Genomic DNA, 17,248 nt, shown 5'->3' on the forward strand with positions numbered 1-17,248 from the left:
GGGTTCCCCTCAAGGCCAAAGTCCGCCACGCCAGAGCCTGGGGATGATGGGCTGTTGTTTCCAATCACAAGTGGCACTGCGGCCCTGCTGTGTACTCACAGACATGCCTCTGAAGTCCCCGAAGATGAACTGACTCCTCCTATCATTTGTCACCCAGCACGCACACAGCCCAGCAACGACAACCCCTAAATACGTCTGAATCCTCACTTTGATTCATCAAATACATGATTAATACATGTATGAATCATCAGCCTGAGTAGAAGCACTCATATAATAGTCACACGCGGTCAGCGAGGGGGAACAGATGAGACCAGCTCGCACAATGCATCCTTACATACCAGATAATAACTTTAATTATCTCTGTGCTCATAGCCTTCACAGGTCAAATCCAATGGATGCACAATAGATGGTGATTTTAGCTCATTTCAGAAGAAACAGACTTGAGAGGAATGAATTACATGGGGGGCTGTAATGCAGCAGATCGACATCATGTTATTTATTTAGACACATGGCTGACATTTGGATTCAGAAGTAGCGTTCTTCTTTTTTTTTTAAAGTCAGCCTTGAGAGGCTTTTTTTTTTTCCTCTACTGTGCCTTTGTTTTTGAGCTGCGTTGTAAAAAATTGCATGATTTAATGCTGGTCTTGTTTCAAGAGTTTATTAATTATCTAGAATAAGATTCTTTGTTGATTATTAGCTCTCTGGTGTATTTAACTTACAGCATTAGATCTCTGAAATGGGTTACAGGAAAATATTTAATGAAATAGTTTTTGCTGCTTATTCTGTGTAATTTGCAGTTGCAGTCTGTTTCTGTTTTGTCTAAAACACACTGATGGATTTGCTGTACTCCTCCTTTGGGGGAAAGAAAAAGATGCTGTCAACTGAATGAATATTTGCTGGAATCAAATCAGTTTAAATTTGGAGCCAACAACATGCAAAGGCTATAATTTCTCTCTGCATCACCCAGCTAAGTCTATATATATTTATTGTCGAAGTGCCGATGGCCATGTATCGTTCCAAATTTAAAAAGTAGCATGATTCCTTCAGAGCAGTGCTTAGCTGCAGTCACAGAGGCATGTTTTTTATGCACATACTTGATAGGAGCTTCCACGGACTGACACCATCTACACCGGCCTGCTCAGTAACAGAGCTCTCCACATGTCTGCTCACGATGACTCTTGTATATAAATGTTAGCTCCCACCTCACATCAGCAAAGTGTGAAGCTAGAGAGGCTCGTCTGTATTTTTGTCTAAGTCTCCAAAGTGTTTAATGAGAGTTGGCGGAGGCCTGTGTGGCAGATCAGATGGGCTCCATGTTGGGAGAGATACACAGAGCTGTGGAGGAGGAGGAGGAGGAGGAGGAGGCTGAGGCTAAAGCCTGAGGCTCAGAGTGGTGCAGATCAACGTTTGAGACAGCAAGTAGCCAAACTATGCAAGAGTTTAATCTCGATTTCTCCTTCCTCACTCTGCCTTCTTCTTTCCCTTTGTCTCCGTCTTGTTGCATCCCTTGCTGAACTAACCCACATAATTCTGCAGTCTATCCCTCACCCGTGCATTGACTCTGCCCTGTACTGACTTGTGGTCTGAGCCAACAGTCATGGCAAAATGTCAAATCATGCCAACATTTCCAACAAAGACACTCAAACCGGGCCAACAGCAAATAGTTAGTCCGCAGCTTTGGAAGCGGCACGGTGACACCTGCCACACACACAAACAAATTGAATTGTTGTCTGATGCGTTGGGGTACAGCAAACAACCTGAAGAGATTTCTAATTTTTAACTTTGTGTGAATGATTTAAATATTGCATTGATCCCTCAGGCTCGCCAGAGGAGTCGTGAGGATTCTGCTAGATGGAAAATAAACAGACTCGGGGCTGGTGTATTTGCGCACATGTACTTCCAAGTGTGTGTTTGTGCATGTATGTGTTGTAGAGGTAAGATCGGGCCTAAAAAATCCAGCCCGACCCGACCCAGGCCCGCGGGATTAAAGCCCGACCCGACCCGAACCCGAGCAATTAACTTGATTTGCAGGCCCGAGCCCGAACCAAACCCGAAATTTCATATTTTATTTGTGAGGACTCAGAGTAGCCTACGTCCTTAATCTAGCGCGGCACTTTAAGAGAGAGAGAGAGAGAGCGCAGAGAGAGAGACGGGGAGAGGGAGAGAGAGAGAGCGCAGAGAGAGAGAGAGAGCGCGCAGAGAGACAAAGAAGAGCAATGACGGGGTGGATAATAGACAGACTTGGGCTTAAGATCTTGGCCTTACACTGCAAGACTCTTCGTCTGTTCACATCTCAAACTGCACGAGCGCCCCTCTTCAGTCCTACGTCTCAGATCAGTCTCAGACCTTCACTAATTGCACGTCGTTCTACGATTGCTCTCCACCACGATTACCCTGCGATGCCGCTGAGATTTGTGCTGCTCTATAATTGCTTGATTGTAAACATCAAATTGACATTGGTTCCTGATGTTGGTTCCTATAGCAGAGTCCATGTGGAAGATCAGACCGACAAACACACAGACAGACAGCGCGCATCACCTCCAAGGCCGGTGCTGCAGAGAGAGAGAGAGAGAGAGAGAGAGAGAGAGGGAGAGAGAGAGAGGGAGAGAGGGAGAGGACGGCGCTCTCCAGCCAGCTGACGTGTAGTTCACCTGCGGCTCACCTGCAGCTGTCAGAGGAGCCTCACTAGTTCTCTCTCTGGCCTGCACTTTAAAAGTTCAGTTGATCAGGTCAGCTGAGCTGAGCCAGAGCACAGTGGACGTGGCTGGTGTAGGCTCGCTATTTTATACTGTAACGGCACGAAAAAAAATAATCGTCCTCAATCGCTGATTGTCTGATAGTAGCCTACGTGTGTGTGTATTTGTCGGGCTGATCTTCCACCACGGACTGCGCTGCATTACCGATCATCACCCGGTCACCCTGTCTGTCACAGCTGTGGTCTAACTTCAGCTTCTCACTTCCCTGTCCCTCCTCTCTCTGTCTGCCCGTTCTAACTCCATCTGACGAAGTTCAGCATCCTGTCCTGTTTAGTTAAATAGCAATTACCTTACAGCGCCCTCTCTGTTTTTTTTTTTCCCTAATTATTTATTTTATAACAAGTATTCCTCAGTTTAGTATCTCCACACATCGTTTATACATTTCTATAAACATATATTATAAAAAAAAAAAAATAAATAAATAAAAAAAGTCAGCGAGAGAGAAGCCCGGCCCGACCCGACCCGAACGTAATGATTGACATTTTATACCCAACCCGACCCGAAATTCGGGTCGGGTCGGGCTCGGGCTCGGGCTCGGGCTTAAGATCTTACCTCTAATGTGTTGTACCCATGCAAGCACGCACCCATATGTCTACTGTCTGCACTTCAGGCAAATGTCTGATTCTGCTTTGCAAGTAAGCATTTGTGTGTCTCTGGAAATTATCAGAGATTGTTCTGGAGACTACATATTTTATCCAAGGAATAAATAAAGGCGATGGCTAATAAATGTGACAGAAAAACACATTAGTTCACTGTGAAAAGACGGTGGCCATCTGGTGACAGCCTTGCATCAGTGCTGTTTTTAATCATTTGGTGCCATTTGTTTTGGCTCGCCCTCTTCATCTCTCATTCTGTCTCATGTTGCTTGTTCTAGTGGTTTAGTTAACATAAGGGAGTCGACTGTTCTTTATCAGTTACATACAACCAGGAAGAAGAAAAAAGGTTCATATAAAGTGTGTCTGAATTGATATTTGGTGATTAATCTCTGTTGCATCACCCTGTTCCTTGGCAAAGCCATCAACCCCCTCTATGGGCCGGTGGATTTTTTATTTATTTATTTTTTTCCAATCAGCCTTTGAACACCAGGATTAGAGGTGGTTACTCTGCACACATGTGTGTTGACAGGACAGTGGGAGCAGAGGGGCAGCCTGCTAGTCTCAGTGGTAGGCTACTTGTCCACCTCCTCATGCTTCCCTCAAGGACACAGAAACCATGGGTGTCCGATGATCTCAGACTGTGTCTGTCAGCAGCCATTGTCATTTTGAACAGCAGAGCCTCAAACAGGCCCTCCTACCGACCTGTGAAGAATGGTCGGGTTTCTTTTTGCTTCTCACCTTGACAACATGTCCAAATGGGGGCTTGCCACTTGGCTATTGTATTACTGTCCCTCCTCAGAGACCTGCCTGACCTAAAACCTGCGGTGCTGTAAGATTGAAAATCAGCTATGGTGCCTTTTGCAGCAGCACTAACAATCTCTCTCTGGGGATTTGATAAGGAAAACTGTGGCTGTGGATAACAATTTTCTTATGCGGATTCTGAAAAAGTACAAAGGATGAGGTTTGTTTCTGATTCAGCCTTAAATTTGAAACAAAGGATATCAAGGGAAGTGTCAATTTTCTTGCTTCACTGCGTTTATTGAATCCACTTGCCATCTCTCTACTTCCTTTTATGCTGTCCAAACATTTCTTTGGTCTCTTGCTCCTGTGAAAAGCCTCCTCTGTTTCTGAAATACTTACAACATATGTCTTGAGTCAGACAGGCCATCAAGGACTGTTTATGCATCTTCATTTTTCTTTGATTTTCTTTCAGCCTCGTTGTCGCTGTGCTTGTGTCTCATGAGCAGCACCCTGTTTCCACTCCAATCTCCTTGTTTGAAAATGTTATTTGCATGGCTATTAGTCTTGCTTTGTGGTGGAAAAGAGATGTTGAATTTCATCACCTCATCAGGGCAGATGTTGATCTCGTCTCTTTATTTCACAGTGCTGTGGATAAACTGAGGGGTGACATAATATATTCATTAGGATGTAATTCGCTATTCAATCATTCTCATTCCCAGCCTGGATAATCAGCCCACTGGCCCACGGATGGGTCCACTCAATGCCAAACAAGGACAATTATCTGATTGGTTCTGCTCTCTCTGCCAAATGGATCTGACTGCAAAAAGGCCCGAGCTGTGTCAGCATCACAGCACAGACACACACATACAAACACATGCACACGGACACAAAAACCCTCTCGCATTCTCTAGCAATCATTTTAGGACACACATGGACAAACATGCAGACTAGTGTGGGAGCAGGGTCTAATTCACACACCTGTGCCTGCAGTCTGAAATGCTCACAGCAGCTTTTTAGTTGGTTTTCTAATTGGGGACTCGCTCTAAAAACTAAGTGATATCATTACCTTGCACAGTTATGCAATAATACAGTAGGTATCTCACCCTGAATTACATGTCACAGTCTAACTTATGTTTTATTAACCAAAGCCTCAGACCTGCAGCAGGTCAGATCTCCTCTCTGGGGGTCATGCCCCCTGCACTCTTTATTGCTAGGATTAATGAGCACTAAGGTTTCCTTGCCCTTAGGTCAGTCAGGAGGAGGACGGTTGCTGCTGTCATAGAGGTGTGCATCTCCTGTGTGTGTGTGTGTGTGTCCGTTCACCCTTACATTTGGAAGGAGAGAAAGAGCAAGACAGTGGCGTTTTTCCCCCATGAGAGCTCATTACTGCTCTTTTTCCCCTTAGCCCTATGGCAACCTTCCCCAGGCCTAGTGCTGTGTCACTCTCAATATCTTTCACCACCCCCCTGGCCACTGTGCAAAATTACCCCCACCTTTGCAAAATGGCCTCCTCCTCTGCATGTAGTAAAGCTGCAGATATTTCTTACGCTCAGAACTATAACTGCTCCATTTCCATTTGTTTCATTTTGCCTGTGCTTGATGGTGTGTTTGAAGTGATGTTAAGGCCGCAGGTGCAATATACATTAATCTCTGTTCACAGTAACGCCACATTGTGTCTTGCATTCAAACACACTACAGGTAGTGCTTGTGTTGCTACAGTAATGGCTTGTTTTTTTTCCTTCTTTCTGACCAAGAAATCAAACGGAGGCAGATATGTTTGTTCTCACAAATGCTCATTTTTTATGGGAATATTTAAATAGAGATATTTCTGTGTGCTTACATGGTAAACAGAAGACCAGAGGGCCAATTTCCCAAGGGTCAAATTCTTCTCTCTGTACAGATTTATTTTGTTGACAGCTGGGTCTACCAGGCCACAGCACCTTCCACAGCACCCTTGTACCACTGGGGTTTAGCTTAGTTGCATCTGATTTCCATGTTGAAAATAAACAAAGAGAGCAGAATAGAGACAATATGGCTCTCCTCAGCAGTTTTACACGCTTTGGTTTCCCTGTGCATCTGCTGGATTTGAGTGTGTGCAAGTGGATTTGCATGTCTTTATAATGCTTTCCCAAACAGGTTTCCATTTTAGAGTGAGTGAATTTGCACAGGATGGCAACAGAGTATTCCACCAGTTGTTCTCATCTCACACGCAAATACACCACTGCTTTAACACCACCGTTGCACCTGAACTTCACATTGTAAAGTTTTAACTTATTGTGTATAATCTGCATGTGTACAGTATGTCTTGTATAACTGCTTGTACAAAGAAGTTATAGCGTGTTTTATTGAAACTGTTCGCCATGGTTTCTGACTTAAGATCTTTGAAAAGTGTTTGGAGTGAATCAGTTTGAGTTCTTGCGGCCCTACTGTACAGTATGTGAGTGTGCATGAGCCTGTATGTGTGTGGGTTTGTGCTCAGTCATGGTTCTATATTATGTGTCTTTGCAGTTGATGGAGGCTGGAGCGAGTGGAGCAAGTGGTCGGCGTGCGGCGCAGACTGTTCAATGTGGAGGAGCAGGGAGTGCACCCAGCCCTCGCCTGGCACCGGGGGCAAAGAGTGCCAGGGGCCCGACCTCCAGTCTCTCAACTGTACGAGCGAGCAGTGTCCACAAAGTGAGTGCACCTACCACCCACATACTGTAAACCGCACTGTCACTGCTTTACTCAGTGGAGCGATAGAAAAGATGCACTGTCCGTGTCCGACATACTTTTTTTTTTTCTTGCAACAGGACCAGTAGAAAGCTGTTAAGTTATATGTTTGCTTCCTATATAACAGAGCTGACAAGGTGCAAAGGAACCTCCTCAAATCAATATATATGTGGCTGAAACAACTTCTGAGAGCTGTAGCCAGGAAAGACACGACCGATCTAATAATAAAAAGAAGCGTGACACTCTTAAGGCCAAGGTAGAAAATGTATTCATGGATAAAAAGCATGGTGGTTGAGCCTTGCAACCTTCATCAGACACAACAAGCAGATCATAAACAAAACATGCAAAACAGGTGTACAGGATTAGCGTCAATTAGCCGCTGAACCGAGGCAGGAAGAGAAGAAGAGAAAGAAAAAGGCTTCTCCCTTCACTGCCTTCGCATTTTTGATTACAGTTTACACTTTGGCAAGAGGAGCAAGACTGTCCTCCTCCGCTTTTTACCAGATCAAATAAACCTTTTATGTCTCTTTATGGTGTCAGCTTCCTGTGATAGATGCTGAGTGCATCTCACAACGTGTTCATAAAGGAAAGATGTCCATCTCGCACGACACTTGTACCGACAAGGGAACAGAAGGTGGGTCGCTTCTGCCTCGTTCCCACCCGTCTGACCTTTTTAGACAGCCAGCTCTAATTAACACTGGTACGGCACTCGCTGCTTAGATAATGTGCAATCCTTTCACCTGTGTCGGCTTTGTGATGCTCTCTGACCTATTAATAGAGCTAAAAGAATTAAAGCATCTCTCGAAAAACACAATCAGCCAGATAAAGTTTCACGGATCAAATCAGCCGTGAAAACGCACATGGATCCATGGGCCATGTGCATGTGCGCTGGGGCTGTTCTCAGCATGCATTTGTTTTGATTTGGTCTGCATACAAAGGTAAGTCAGCCAGTGCTGTGGTTGCAGCTCCCCATGTTTCATTAATAGGGCACGTACGTACCGTCAGGATTAGAAACCGCGACGCTCGCACAGCCCGAGCCGGCAGCTGAGTGGAAAGTGGCTCCGCAGGGTCCGCTGCAGACCAGATGGACATGAAGGGAGAGCTCTGTTGTTCCCCACAGATATCAAAGACAGAAAGCTATTGCAGCTTCCCATCCAAAGATGATGAGTCTCAGGGTGGCGTCTCATAGAGAAAATGTTATAAATAGTTCGCTCTTTGGCCGAGCTGCATGGTAAACACTGAGTTTTAATGGGGATTCAGTTGACATGGGCCAGTGAATTAATAAACTGAATTATGTATTTTACACTGATTGATGTGATCAGATAGACTGATGCGGCGGGCTGCAAGCCACTGTATGCGAATGATGCATTGTGCATATGTGTTAGCGCGTTATGTGTGTGTTTGTGTGTGTGTGCGCATCAATAGCTGAGTTTGGCTGGTGCAGTGAACCAGGGAGCTCGGTCGGCCCATCATCAAAGGTCAGCAGCTCCTCCCCAGAGAGGCAAGATATATACACAAAGATGCCAGTCATTGTTCCTCATATGCACACATACACAACCACACACCACACACATACACACAGAGTCACTCAGTATTTACACTGACAGCGCAGAGCGGAGCACTGGCCTCTGAAGAATGCCTGTCCCAATCTGTTCCCAGCAGATGTGTTTCCATAGACAATTGCTGTGTGAAGTATTATAATAAGCAAAATAGCAAGATGGTTTTGGCTTGTCAGCAACTCCCATACTTCAACTGCGTCTGCAGGCCATTAGCTGAGATGGAAAACTTCCCCATGAAACAAAAGGCACCCTACGCTTGGAGTGTAATCGAACAATGCAACTGCAGAGTAAGCCGTAGTTACCCTGCTACAAAACGTCCTCTGTCTGAGAACCTCACAAACATCTCTAATCTCCCTCATTAGGACAGAAATGGCATACATTAGATGAGGTTATTGTTTTGGGTATTGTATGAATGAGAATCAATGTACGGCAGTGAGCTTTGTGTTACAGCTCTAAAATCAACAGATCTGACCCAGGCAGGATCATTTTCATAAAGCAAACAAGCAAAGCCCAAGATGAAGCAACACAAAATCTTGCAGGGAAATCATAAATACGCTGGCAGCATGCCAGAGCCAAAATGGCAGACAGGTGTTAGAGGGCACAAAACGGGTAGTGGGGGAAAATAATGGTGCGAGTGTTCTCAGGCACAGGAAATTAGGACAACATAAAAACAATTATTTGGCTTAATGTGTGTAATGAAGGTAATGAACTTCATTTGCAGCAGAATCGTGTTTTGGGGGGGTGTCGCAAATGATTGTGCAAAGCCTATAAAACTATTAATCTGTCTTAATCTGTTTTTGAATTTGGGGGCTAATTTAGTGGCGAGGCGGCTGATGTTTTCGTCATGGGTTTGTTTGCCAGAGTGGGGTCAGGGGCTGCTGAAAAATGGCCGAACATTTATTTTGGGCCATATTTCATCAGCGCCGTCTGAGGGATGGGACGACTGTATTGTGGAGATAGTAATGGTCACGTTCACTTTGAGAGTTTTAGTAGCCATATTTCCCTGACCTTAAGAACTCCGCTGTTATTAATCTTCAGGCGAGTGACTGGGACTGGCCATGGGATGAAATATATTCTCAGGTCTCTTGATAAATGCCTGGGGAAGTGGCGCAGGAGGCTGCAAAGCTTTTATTTATCAATGCAGGAGAGAGAAAGGAGCAGGTAGAGTGAGTTGAGTACTATCAGGTGCAGACAATGTGCTGACTGCCAATGCAGCAAAGAGTCCAAACTTCAACAGGCAGCCGGGTACATCGCCTCAGAGGAGATGAATTATAAGTCCACACCGGACCATCTCAAGTCAGAAAAACTGATCCCTAACCAGCAAGCCCTGGAGCGAGTCTGAGGAGCAGAACTGAAGGCTCAGGGAGAGGGGAACAAACAGAGATTGGCCTGGGGTCAACTCTGACATCCATAGATTATCCGCAGGCAGTGTGTCAATCATGCAGAGAGGTCACACACAAAGAGAATCAAAAGTTCTTAGCCGGCAATTACATCAAGTGGAAATGAACGAGTGATGGGTGACAGAGGGAGGAAGAGAGGTAAATTGGTAGTGTGCGTGAGAGAGGAGACTAAAAGTAAAGCCCATCCAATTATAAAACTTGATTAGCTATGTCAATTAAAGTGTGATGGATGTCCTTTCAATTATTGGCCGGCATCATGAAAATCAATGAGCGAGAGGCCAGGGTGAGCAGAGAGCAGTTGCTGGTCAGGGTCCGCAGTGAGCATCGGGATCGTTTCACTGTGACACCTGGTGGGTCAGATAAAACTTCACTCAGTGATGCTGCGATAAGCCACCAGAGATTACAGACAGAATAGAGGTAGAGAGAGAGTAGAAGGGAGGAAGGGAGGAAGGAAGGGAGAGAGAGAGAGAGAGAGAGATGTCTGATTGACTGACTTTATTGTCTGGGTGCAAGAATGGTGTGTGCAGAGGAAAAGGAAGTCAAGATACTGGATCTTTGCATCGGAGGTTAGAGAGGTGCCTTTGGTCTGCCCTCAAAAAGTAAACAGCAACTGGCCAATCTAAGGCTATGTTTATCCAATCAGCAGAACCCAGTCGGTCTGTCTCCTTGCTGACGGGTGTTGCTTAGTCTTTAGTCAGACTACACATCCCTCAGTAGACTGCAGCGCTAGAAGCCCAAATATCACAGGCTTGTCTGGCCTTTGACTCACCAAGACAATTGGATTTGGGAACTTTAATGAGAGTTTCAGCCGTAGTCTCTCCCCCTTTTTTGCAGCTCATTGTGAAAGGTGTAAGGTTTAGCCAGGCTGCTTACTTTTAAGCACCTCTATGCTTCCCCAAGGAGAGAGGAGTCAGGTTGAGAGAGAGAGAGAGAGAGAGAGAAAGGCAGGTAAATGGAGAAGTTGAGAGGAGGAGGAGGACAGCAACAACACTCCTCATGTATGTGCTGTACATGCATGCTATGTAATGTCAGGAACAAAACAGACAATCTTGTGTTTATCTTCAGCCCGTCTTTCACAATTGATTACATGTCAAGAGATCGCCGACATTACGAAGGGCCGCCACAGAGCTCGGCTGCATATAATCCCGCTACTTAAGGTATCAGATTGTACTGAGATAATCATCCATGAAATAGATTCTGGCATTTCTCTTAAAGACTTGGGTATGTCAGGTGGCTTTGTCCAGAAAAATTGATTTTTCAAGGGAAGAGGAGAAAACGAGGACAAAATGGATGAAAAGTGATAAGTGAGATACCGAGAGAAGGAAGGGGAGAAAGAAAGAGAACACTTTTTTGACCATTTTCTCTTATATTTAAATGTTACTGTTAGCACTTCTGTGTCATTTTCATGTCACAGATTTACTAACACCAATTAAAACTTGTCAAATCAGTGTTTCCAGGGTTGAGCACAGTTCTTGTCAAGTGGTAGGATGGCACAGTGCTGGAAACACACCACTACAGTTTGGAGATATTCATCAAAATATGTCGTGTTTAATGATAATCAGCCTGATTTTGACACAAACCTTTTGGACGTGTTATTGCTGCTCATTGCCGAAATGCAAATCATGCACTCTGTCAGTCATAGGCACATGCTGTCTCCCTGCTAGTCTTCTTTTTTCCATGTCCTTCCTTAAATTCAGATTTTCCTTCTTGTACATTTGCTCCTCTCTCCCTGCTTCTGTCCTCCTCCTTTTGTTGTCAACTCACCACACGCCACCCTGCAGCACTTTAACCTTTGCTGTTGTTCTCCATCCCTCAAAGCTGCAGTGCTCAATGCGTCCCCTCCTTGACTGTGTTCAGTTGACAGCGCTACGCCCCCGTGGCTCCCCGGCACAATGGCCCTCCACAAAGGCCCCAGGAGCATCCTCCACCTCCGCCACCAAATTTCCCCCAGCCCAGGGAGACAGCCGTAGCAAATCCCATTCTCCTGCAAAACACACACACACACACACGCATGCGTGTGGACACAATGCATACGCACAAATGCACACACACACACATTGATGTTTGTCTCAGCTTAGCTGTCATCTTCATACTGTACTACTTTTTGGAGAAAGATGCTGCAACGCTTTTGAGAGAGAAAGAGAGAGAGAGACAGACATTCAGTGAGAGGTGGTAGAATTTCATAAGCAAAACCTTCATTTTTCCACCGTCTCTCTTGGGGGTGTTGTGTGCTTAGAGAGAAAGAACAAGACAGAGGAGAGAGAGTACATGCTGGCATAAGATATATTTATCCAGAGCAGAAATGAAGTAATGTAATGCGGAGGGAAAAAAAACTCCCACAGAAACTGGTTCTTTCCCTTTTTCAATTGTCCACATGTTGACATCGAAGTTTGAAACTTTTAAAGATCAAGACAGTTTCTTTTTTATTATCATTTGCTAATGTTGGCTCTCTTAACTCTGCATCAAAGAGTCAGGGACAAAGCCGAGCAGCATTAGGTGGTAACCAAGGAATGTGGAACTTTTCATTTCATGCTGTTAAATAGATCCTCATGGTGACACCTTTGCACAGAGGATAATGAAGGATGTGGCAGAAGCACACACACATATTACCACTCACCTGAGGGGATTTTTTTGCTTCTTTTTTTTGTAGCCGTGATTAATTTTCTCTTTTCTTTGTCTTCCCGTTGTAGCAGTGAGCGGGGCCGAGGACGTGGCGCTCTACGTCGGCATGGTGGCGGTGGCCCTGTGTCTGACGCTGCTGCTCATCGTGGTGATCCTGGTGTATCGGCGCAAGAAGGAAGGCCTGGATGCCGATGTGGCCGACTCCTCCATCCTCACCACTGGCTTCCAGCCCATGGGCATCAAGCCCAGCAAGCCAGGTGTGTGGGCACCGCGGCCACGCAGGCCTCCCCCCCACAGCAGTAGGACACTGTTCTTTGTTCTACCCTCCTCTGTGCGTCCATCGGTCTATGCGTCTGCCCACCGTGACCGTGCGGCACTCATCTACATGTCCCACTGATCCTGTGTGTGTTTGTGGCTGTGGAGGTGGTGGGAATGTGTTTACAGTGGTTTGTAGTCTGAGCAAGATGTATTATGTTGTGTGGTGTGTGTATGTGTGTGTGTGTGTGTGTGTGTGTGTGTGTGTGTGTGTGTGTGTGTGTGGTGCATGTGCTGTTTATTTGCCTGACACATTATGTTTTCGCCACCGCCTCATTGTCAGGAAATGTACCCACTCTGTTTGCTGTCTGTGTGGAGCCTCTGAGGTTTACCAGCAAGTAATAGAAATACAACTGTCTGAGTTGGATGGAGATGGGGAACTGGGTTGCACTGCCTGTGATTCACCGTGAAAAAAGCCTTTATACATTCTGGGTGCTAAGCTGTATCTGAGTTCTGTTTGGAATTGATTGTGTGGTTGCTAAAGAGACAGACAGAGATAGGGAGAGAGCGAGGGGAGGGGAATTGACTGGCTTTGGGTGGAATTTGTGTTTGTGTATTGTCAAGAGTCTGTGCGTGTGAGTGCTCTGTTCTCAGCACCATGTGTCTTTTCCTGTGTTTGTTTCAGTTTTCTGTGTGTGTTGCGACAGCTTTAGAGAGTGTGAGGTCTGTCTCTGTGATGTATGACTGCCCTCCCCCAAAGACACACGCTCTAGCCACCCCTTCCACATGCCACTCATGGAGATTCACACGCACATTTTCTCTCTTTTTTTTGTTATTATTATTTAATTAAACAGAGAATTCCCATTTGCTCACCATCCAACCGGATCTAACCACCACCACCACCAGTTACCAAGGCACCCTGCGCTCTCGCCACGACACCACGGGGAAGTTCTCCATGACTAACGGGCCTCTGCTGGACCCGCTCCCCAACGGCTCGCACACTCTGCACAATGGCAAGCTTAACTCAGACCCTGCTGAGTTTGTGAGCAGGCTGTCCACTCAGACTTACTTCAAAACGCTGCCCCGCGACATGGCCAACACCTCGTATGGGACCTTCAACTTCCTGGGAGGGAGGCTGACGATCCCCAACACAGGTCGGTTCCTCATTTAGGTCCATTCACTTCTCTCTCTATGAGACCTCTAGTTCAGTTCAGTTGGTTTGAAGCAATCAGAAAAAGATAAGATGCTGCCTTTCAGTTTTCATGTTCATGTTTCAATTCATGTTCTCATAAACAAGCCATGAGCTGCAGATATAAAGTCATACAGACCGACTGGTACCTCATTCATGGACAGTTCTCTGCATCATAATGGAACCATGTGAGGAAAATGAAATGAAAGCAGGTCATAGAGCAGAATACAGCAGCCTATGTGTCGTATGCGAGGTCTTTGTAAATGGCTTTCTGTCGTGGTCACAAAGAGTTCATGAGAAATAATAGACAATTATTGACGAAACAGACATTTTCTGCCATAATATCATCAGGATAGTTATTCTGTAGTCGCCATGATTTTCTTCTTCATAATGAGGAGCTGACAAATTGTAATGTAGGGCATAAGTTCGTCACCTCTGTTTGAACTCCTTTCATAAGTCATAAAGCCCCACATGCAATTTATGACCACCAAACAATCTTGTTTAATGCTTCCTATACATTGGCCTTATATAGAAAATGATGTGTAAGTTGGCATTGCTTTCACACATTACATTCAAAGTGTGAAAGCACACAAAGGCTGTCTATATCTGCACATAACCTCTTTGATAGGGTTCAGACGAACTCTGAGACTAACATTAAATCATTCTGTTGACCGTCAGAGCTGGCAGCAAAGAAATCTCTATCCACACAACATACAGACGGGTGATTAATGAAAGGAAAAACCTAAATAATTGATTGGAGAAAGATAGGGAATATGTTTTCAGCATAGCTGAACTGCGTGATACAAAACCTGCGATGCAGAACTTTTGTCTCCCCCTTCTGGCAGTGAGAGTATTTACACAAACAGCACTCAAAGGAGGAAAGACGTGCCAATGGTGAAACTTGTTTGTCCTTCTTTTTTATCTGGAGCATCAGAAAGTTTTCTTCTTCAGTGCTCCCTTAGTTTTTCCACCATAGACTCTGCCATACTGTTATCTGCTGTAGCCTACTCCATCTCTGTCGCTACGGTTACGTCTTCAGCTCCGGAAAAAACATTGCTGGTTGACATAAAACATATTGCTACTGGTGGAGCAGTGCAGGAATATTTTCACAGAGATCTAAGACTCCAGTATCCATTTACCTTGCACAGATACTGCAGGCTTAATATGAACTTGTTTGGTGAGGACTTGAATATAACTGATGTTCATTAACATGTAGAAGTCCTACATCTCCTCTTTAAGGAGGGATCTTGTAGTTACAGCTCCTCTCCAGCGCAATAACCAAATCACCAGATGAGGGAATACGTTTTGGAAGAATGGTGATGATTGATTAAATATCAGAGACCACATACACTTTACTAAGACAGTTCCTATTGTTGTTGGTTTTTTTCCTTCAATTTGTGACTCATCTGTATGAATTTATGCAAGATCATTTGGTAACCATGGCAACATGTATGCTCATTAGCACATTAGAGAGGCCGCTCTGTAACTACCCCCACAAAACATTATGCAGTACAATATTACAGAACAAGGCTCTTCTGTCCAATATTTTATGACATATGAGGTGTGTGTGTGTTTTTGTTTGTTTGTTTGGTTTTTTTTGCAAGCTTTTTGTTGCAACAGAGATGACAAAAATTAATAACGGAAAAAAAGGTAGATGACAATCCCCAAAACTAACCAAGTACCTGCCAAGAGCTTCTGTTCACAGCTCTTGGTGTATTCAGAATAAGGATATAATCGTATACAGTAAATTGTTTTCTTGCTTTGACAGTGACAATGGCAATGAATAAAAACTCTTCGAATCTCTATAGCTGGACAAAGAACCACAGTGTTATTTAGATATTGTTTGAGTAGACACAGAATCATTCAGCAGAAGTCTGTGTTGTTTAAGGACAAGGAGAGAAGTCCTCTGTGGGATGCTGTGTTTGCCTCTATACTTCACACAGTTTAACATCTGCTGCTAAATTGAGAAATACTGTGGGAACAAGTCAGTTTTATTTATATTGTGAATGGCATATACATTGTCATTGGTCTTACATAAAAAAGAACATTTGCTGGATATTTATTACACCTGGTTTAATGTCCCTGACTGGACATTAACAAGGAGAGTTTATCAGTAACAGCTGAGTCCCATAAACGTCTCACTGTCTTGTTGAAACCAACCCAGACCTTTCAGCCTTTAAATCTGGTGTATGTGGCTTTCTTAATAGGTTTGCACTGGGATAACACACATTAAAGTGGTTCAGCATTAAACACAAAAGAGCTTAGGGCACAGGCTGCACTTGTGTCTGTGGTACAAATGAGTTTATAGTCGTTATAAGGAGCAAGATGAGACACCAGGTTCACAAAGGGCTTGTGACGAAGGTGGATTGTGTGTCACTTGTTTACCTCTAGGGACTAATTTAAAACCTACATACAAAAAAGCAGGTATCTAAATTAGTTGTGTTTTGACAATAACCTACATCTGCGCTGCACAGTATGAAGACTAGCTATAAAATGAAGAGTGTGTGTCAAATACTTTCTACTCTTCTACTAAAATTCCTGGAATAAGACCCAGTTCAAATTGTTCCAATTAGGCCCCTCGCTTGTGACGTAGGTGGTTGAATTTGTAGCCGATGTCCACCGGTGTCAGTTGTGTGCTGAGAGCATAGACAGAGGAATAAAAGTAGTCCATTAAAGATTAGTCTTTATAAAAGATATAAGGAGTTCACCATCATCATTTTGTCTCCCCTCTTCACATTAGCAGAGTACAGAGTTTATATAATTATAATAGAGGACAGTGTTTTCACTTGGCTCATTGTAGGCTGTCCAGATTAGCTGATGACAGTGCCGGTGCACCAGCATCTTATCAGAGACGAGGTCTTTTCTTCCCCCTGTTTCCTTTGCCATCACACGCTCTCTCTCTCTCTATCTGTCTGTGTCTTTCCTTTGTCTCTCTTCTGCTCTCTTACAGATATTTAATGCCTAGATTATCTCAAAGCCTATACCACGCGTTGGCACCCATCTTGTCATTGAGACACACAATAAAAAATAAATAAATCAGTACTTGTATGCATCTACTTATAGGAGCCATACTGTCATTTAACGCAGTTTCAGAGCAGGCACATGGAAGATATGGTTTATAGATTGAGACAAAGCTGTGAGAGTTCAGGCACCGTAGCTTTATTCAAACAGATGTTTTTATGGTGAACGGCGCCCAGTCTGCAAGCCACACACACTGTTGATATTGTGTCACATCCTCACTGTTTGTGCTACATTTTAAATAGGATTCTAAGTGGCTTATTTGGCACAAGAATCACAACATAAATACCGCAACACTCAAACCACCTCAATAGCTCTCTCTATCCTCCAAGGTACCTTCTCTCCTGGGGAAGTGCAATTTTCCTGGAGTTGTCTGTTCCATGGTCTCAATTATCTACTTGGT

At 44.4% G+C, this 17,248-nt stretch overlaps 1 protein-coding gene across 4 annotated transcripts in view; it reads left to right on the top strand.

The window, feature by feature from the left end:
* Window positions 1-17,248, top strand: part of unc5a (unc-5 netrin receptor A) — a 131,087-nt gene that overhangs the window by 94,447 nt on the left and 19,392 nt on the right. For 2 of the 4 annotated variants that reach the window (XM_085790145.1, XM_085790147.1), the window contains 3 exons: window positions 6,602-6,766; window positions 12,452-12,640; window positions 13,493-13,792. In XM_085790145.1, the coding sequence (XP_085646271.1) occupies window positions 6,602-6,766; window positions 12,452-12,640; window positions 13,493-13,792 (654 nt within the window). Of the gene's footprint in view, window positions 1-6,601; window positions 6,767-12,451; window positions 12,683-13,492; window positions 13,793-17,248 lie in introns of all 4 variants that reach the window. The other 2 variants (XM_085790144.1, XM_085790146.1) reach the window with 1 other exon arrangement.

Source organism: Trachurus japonicus, chromosome 10, assembly GCF_045865225.1.
Source record: "Trachurus japonicus isolate A0001 chromosome 10, Traja_1.0".
NCBI classification, from domain to species: Eukaryota; Metazoa; Chordata; class Actinopteri; order Carangiformes; family Carangidae; genus Trachurus; species Trachurus japonicus.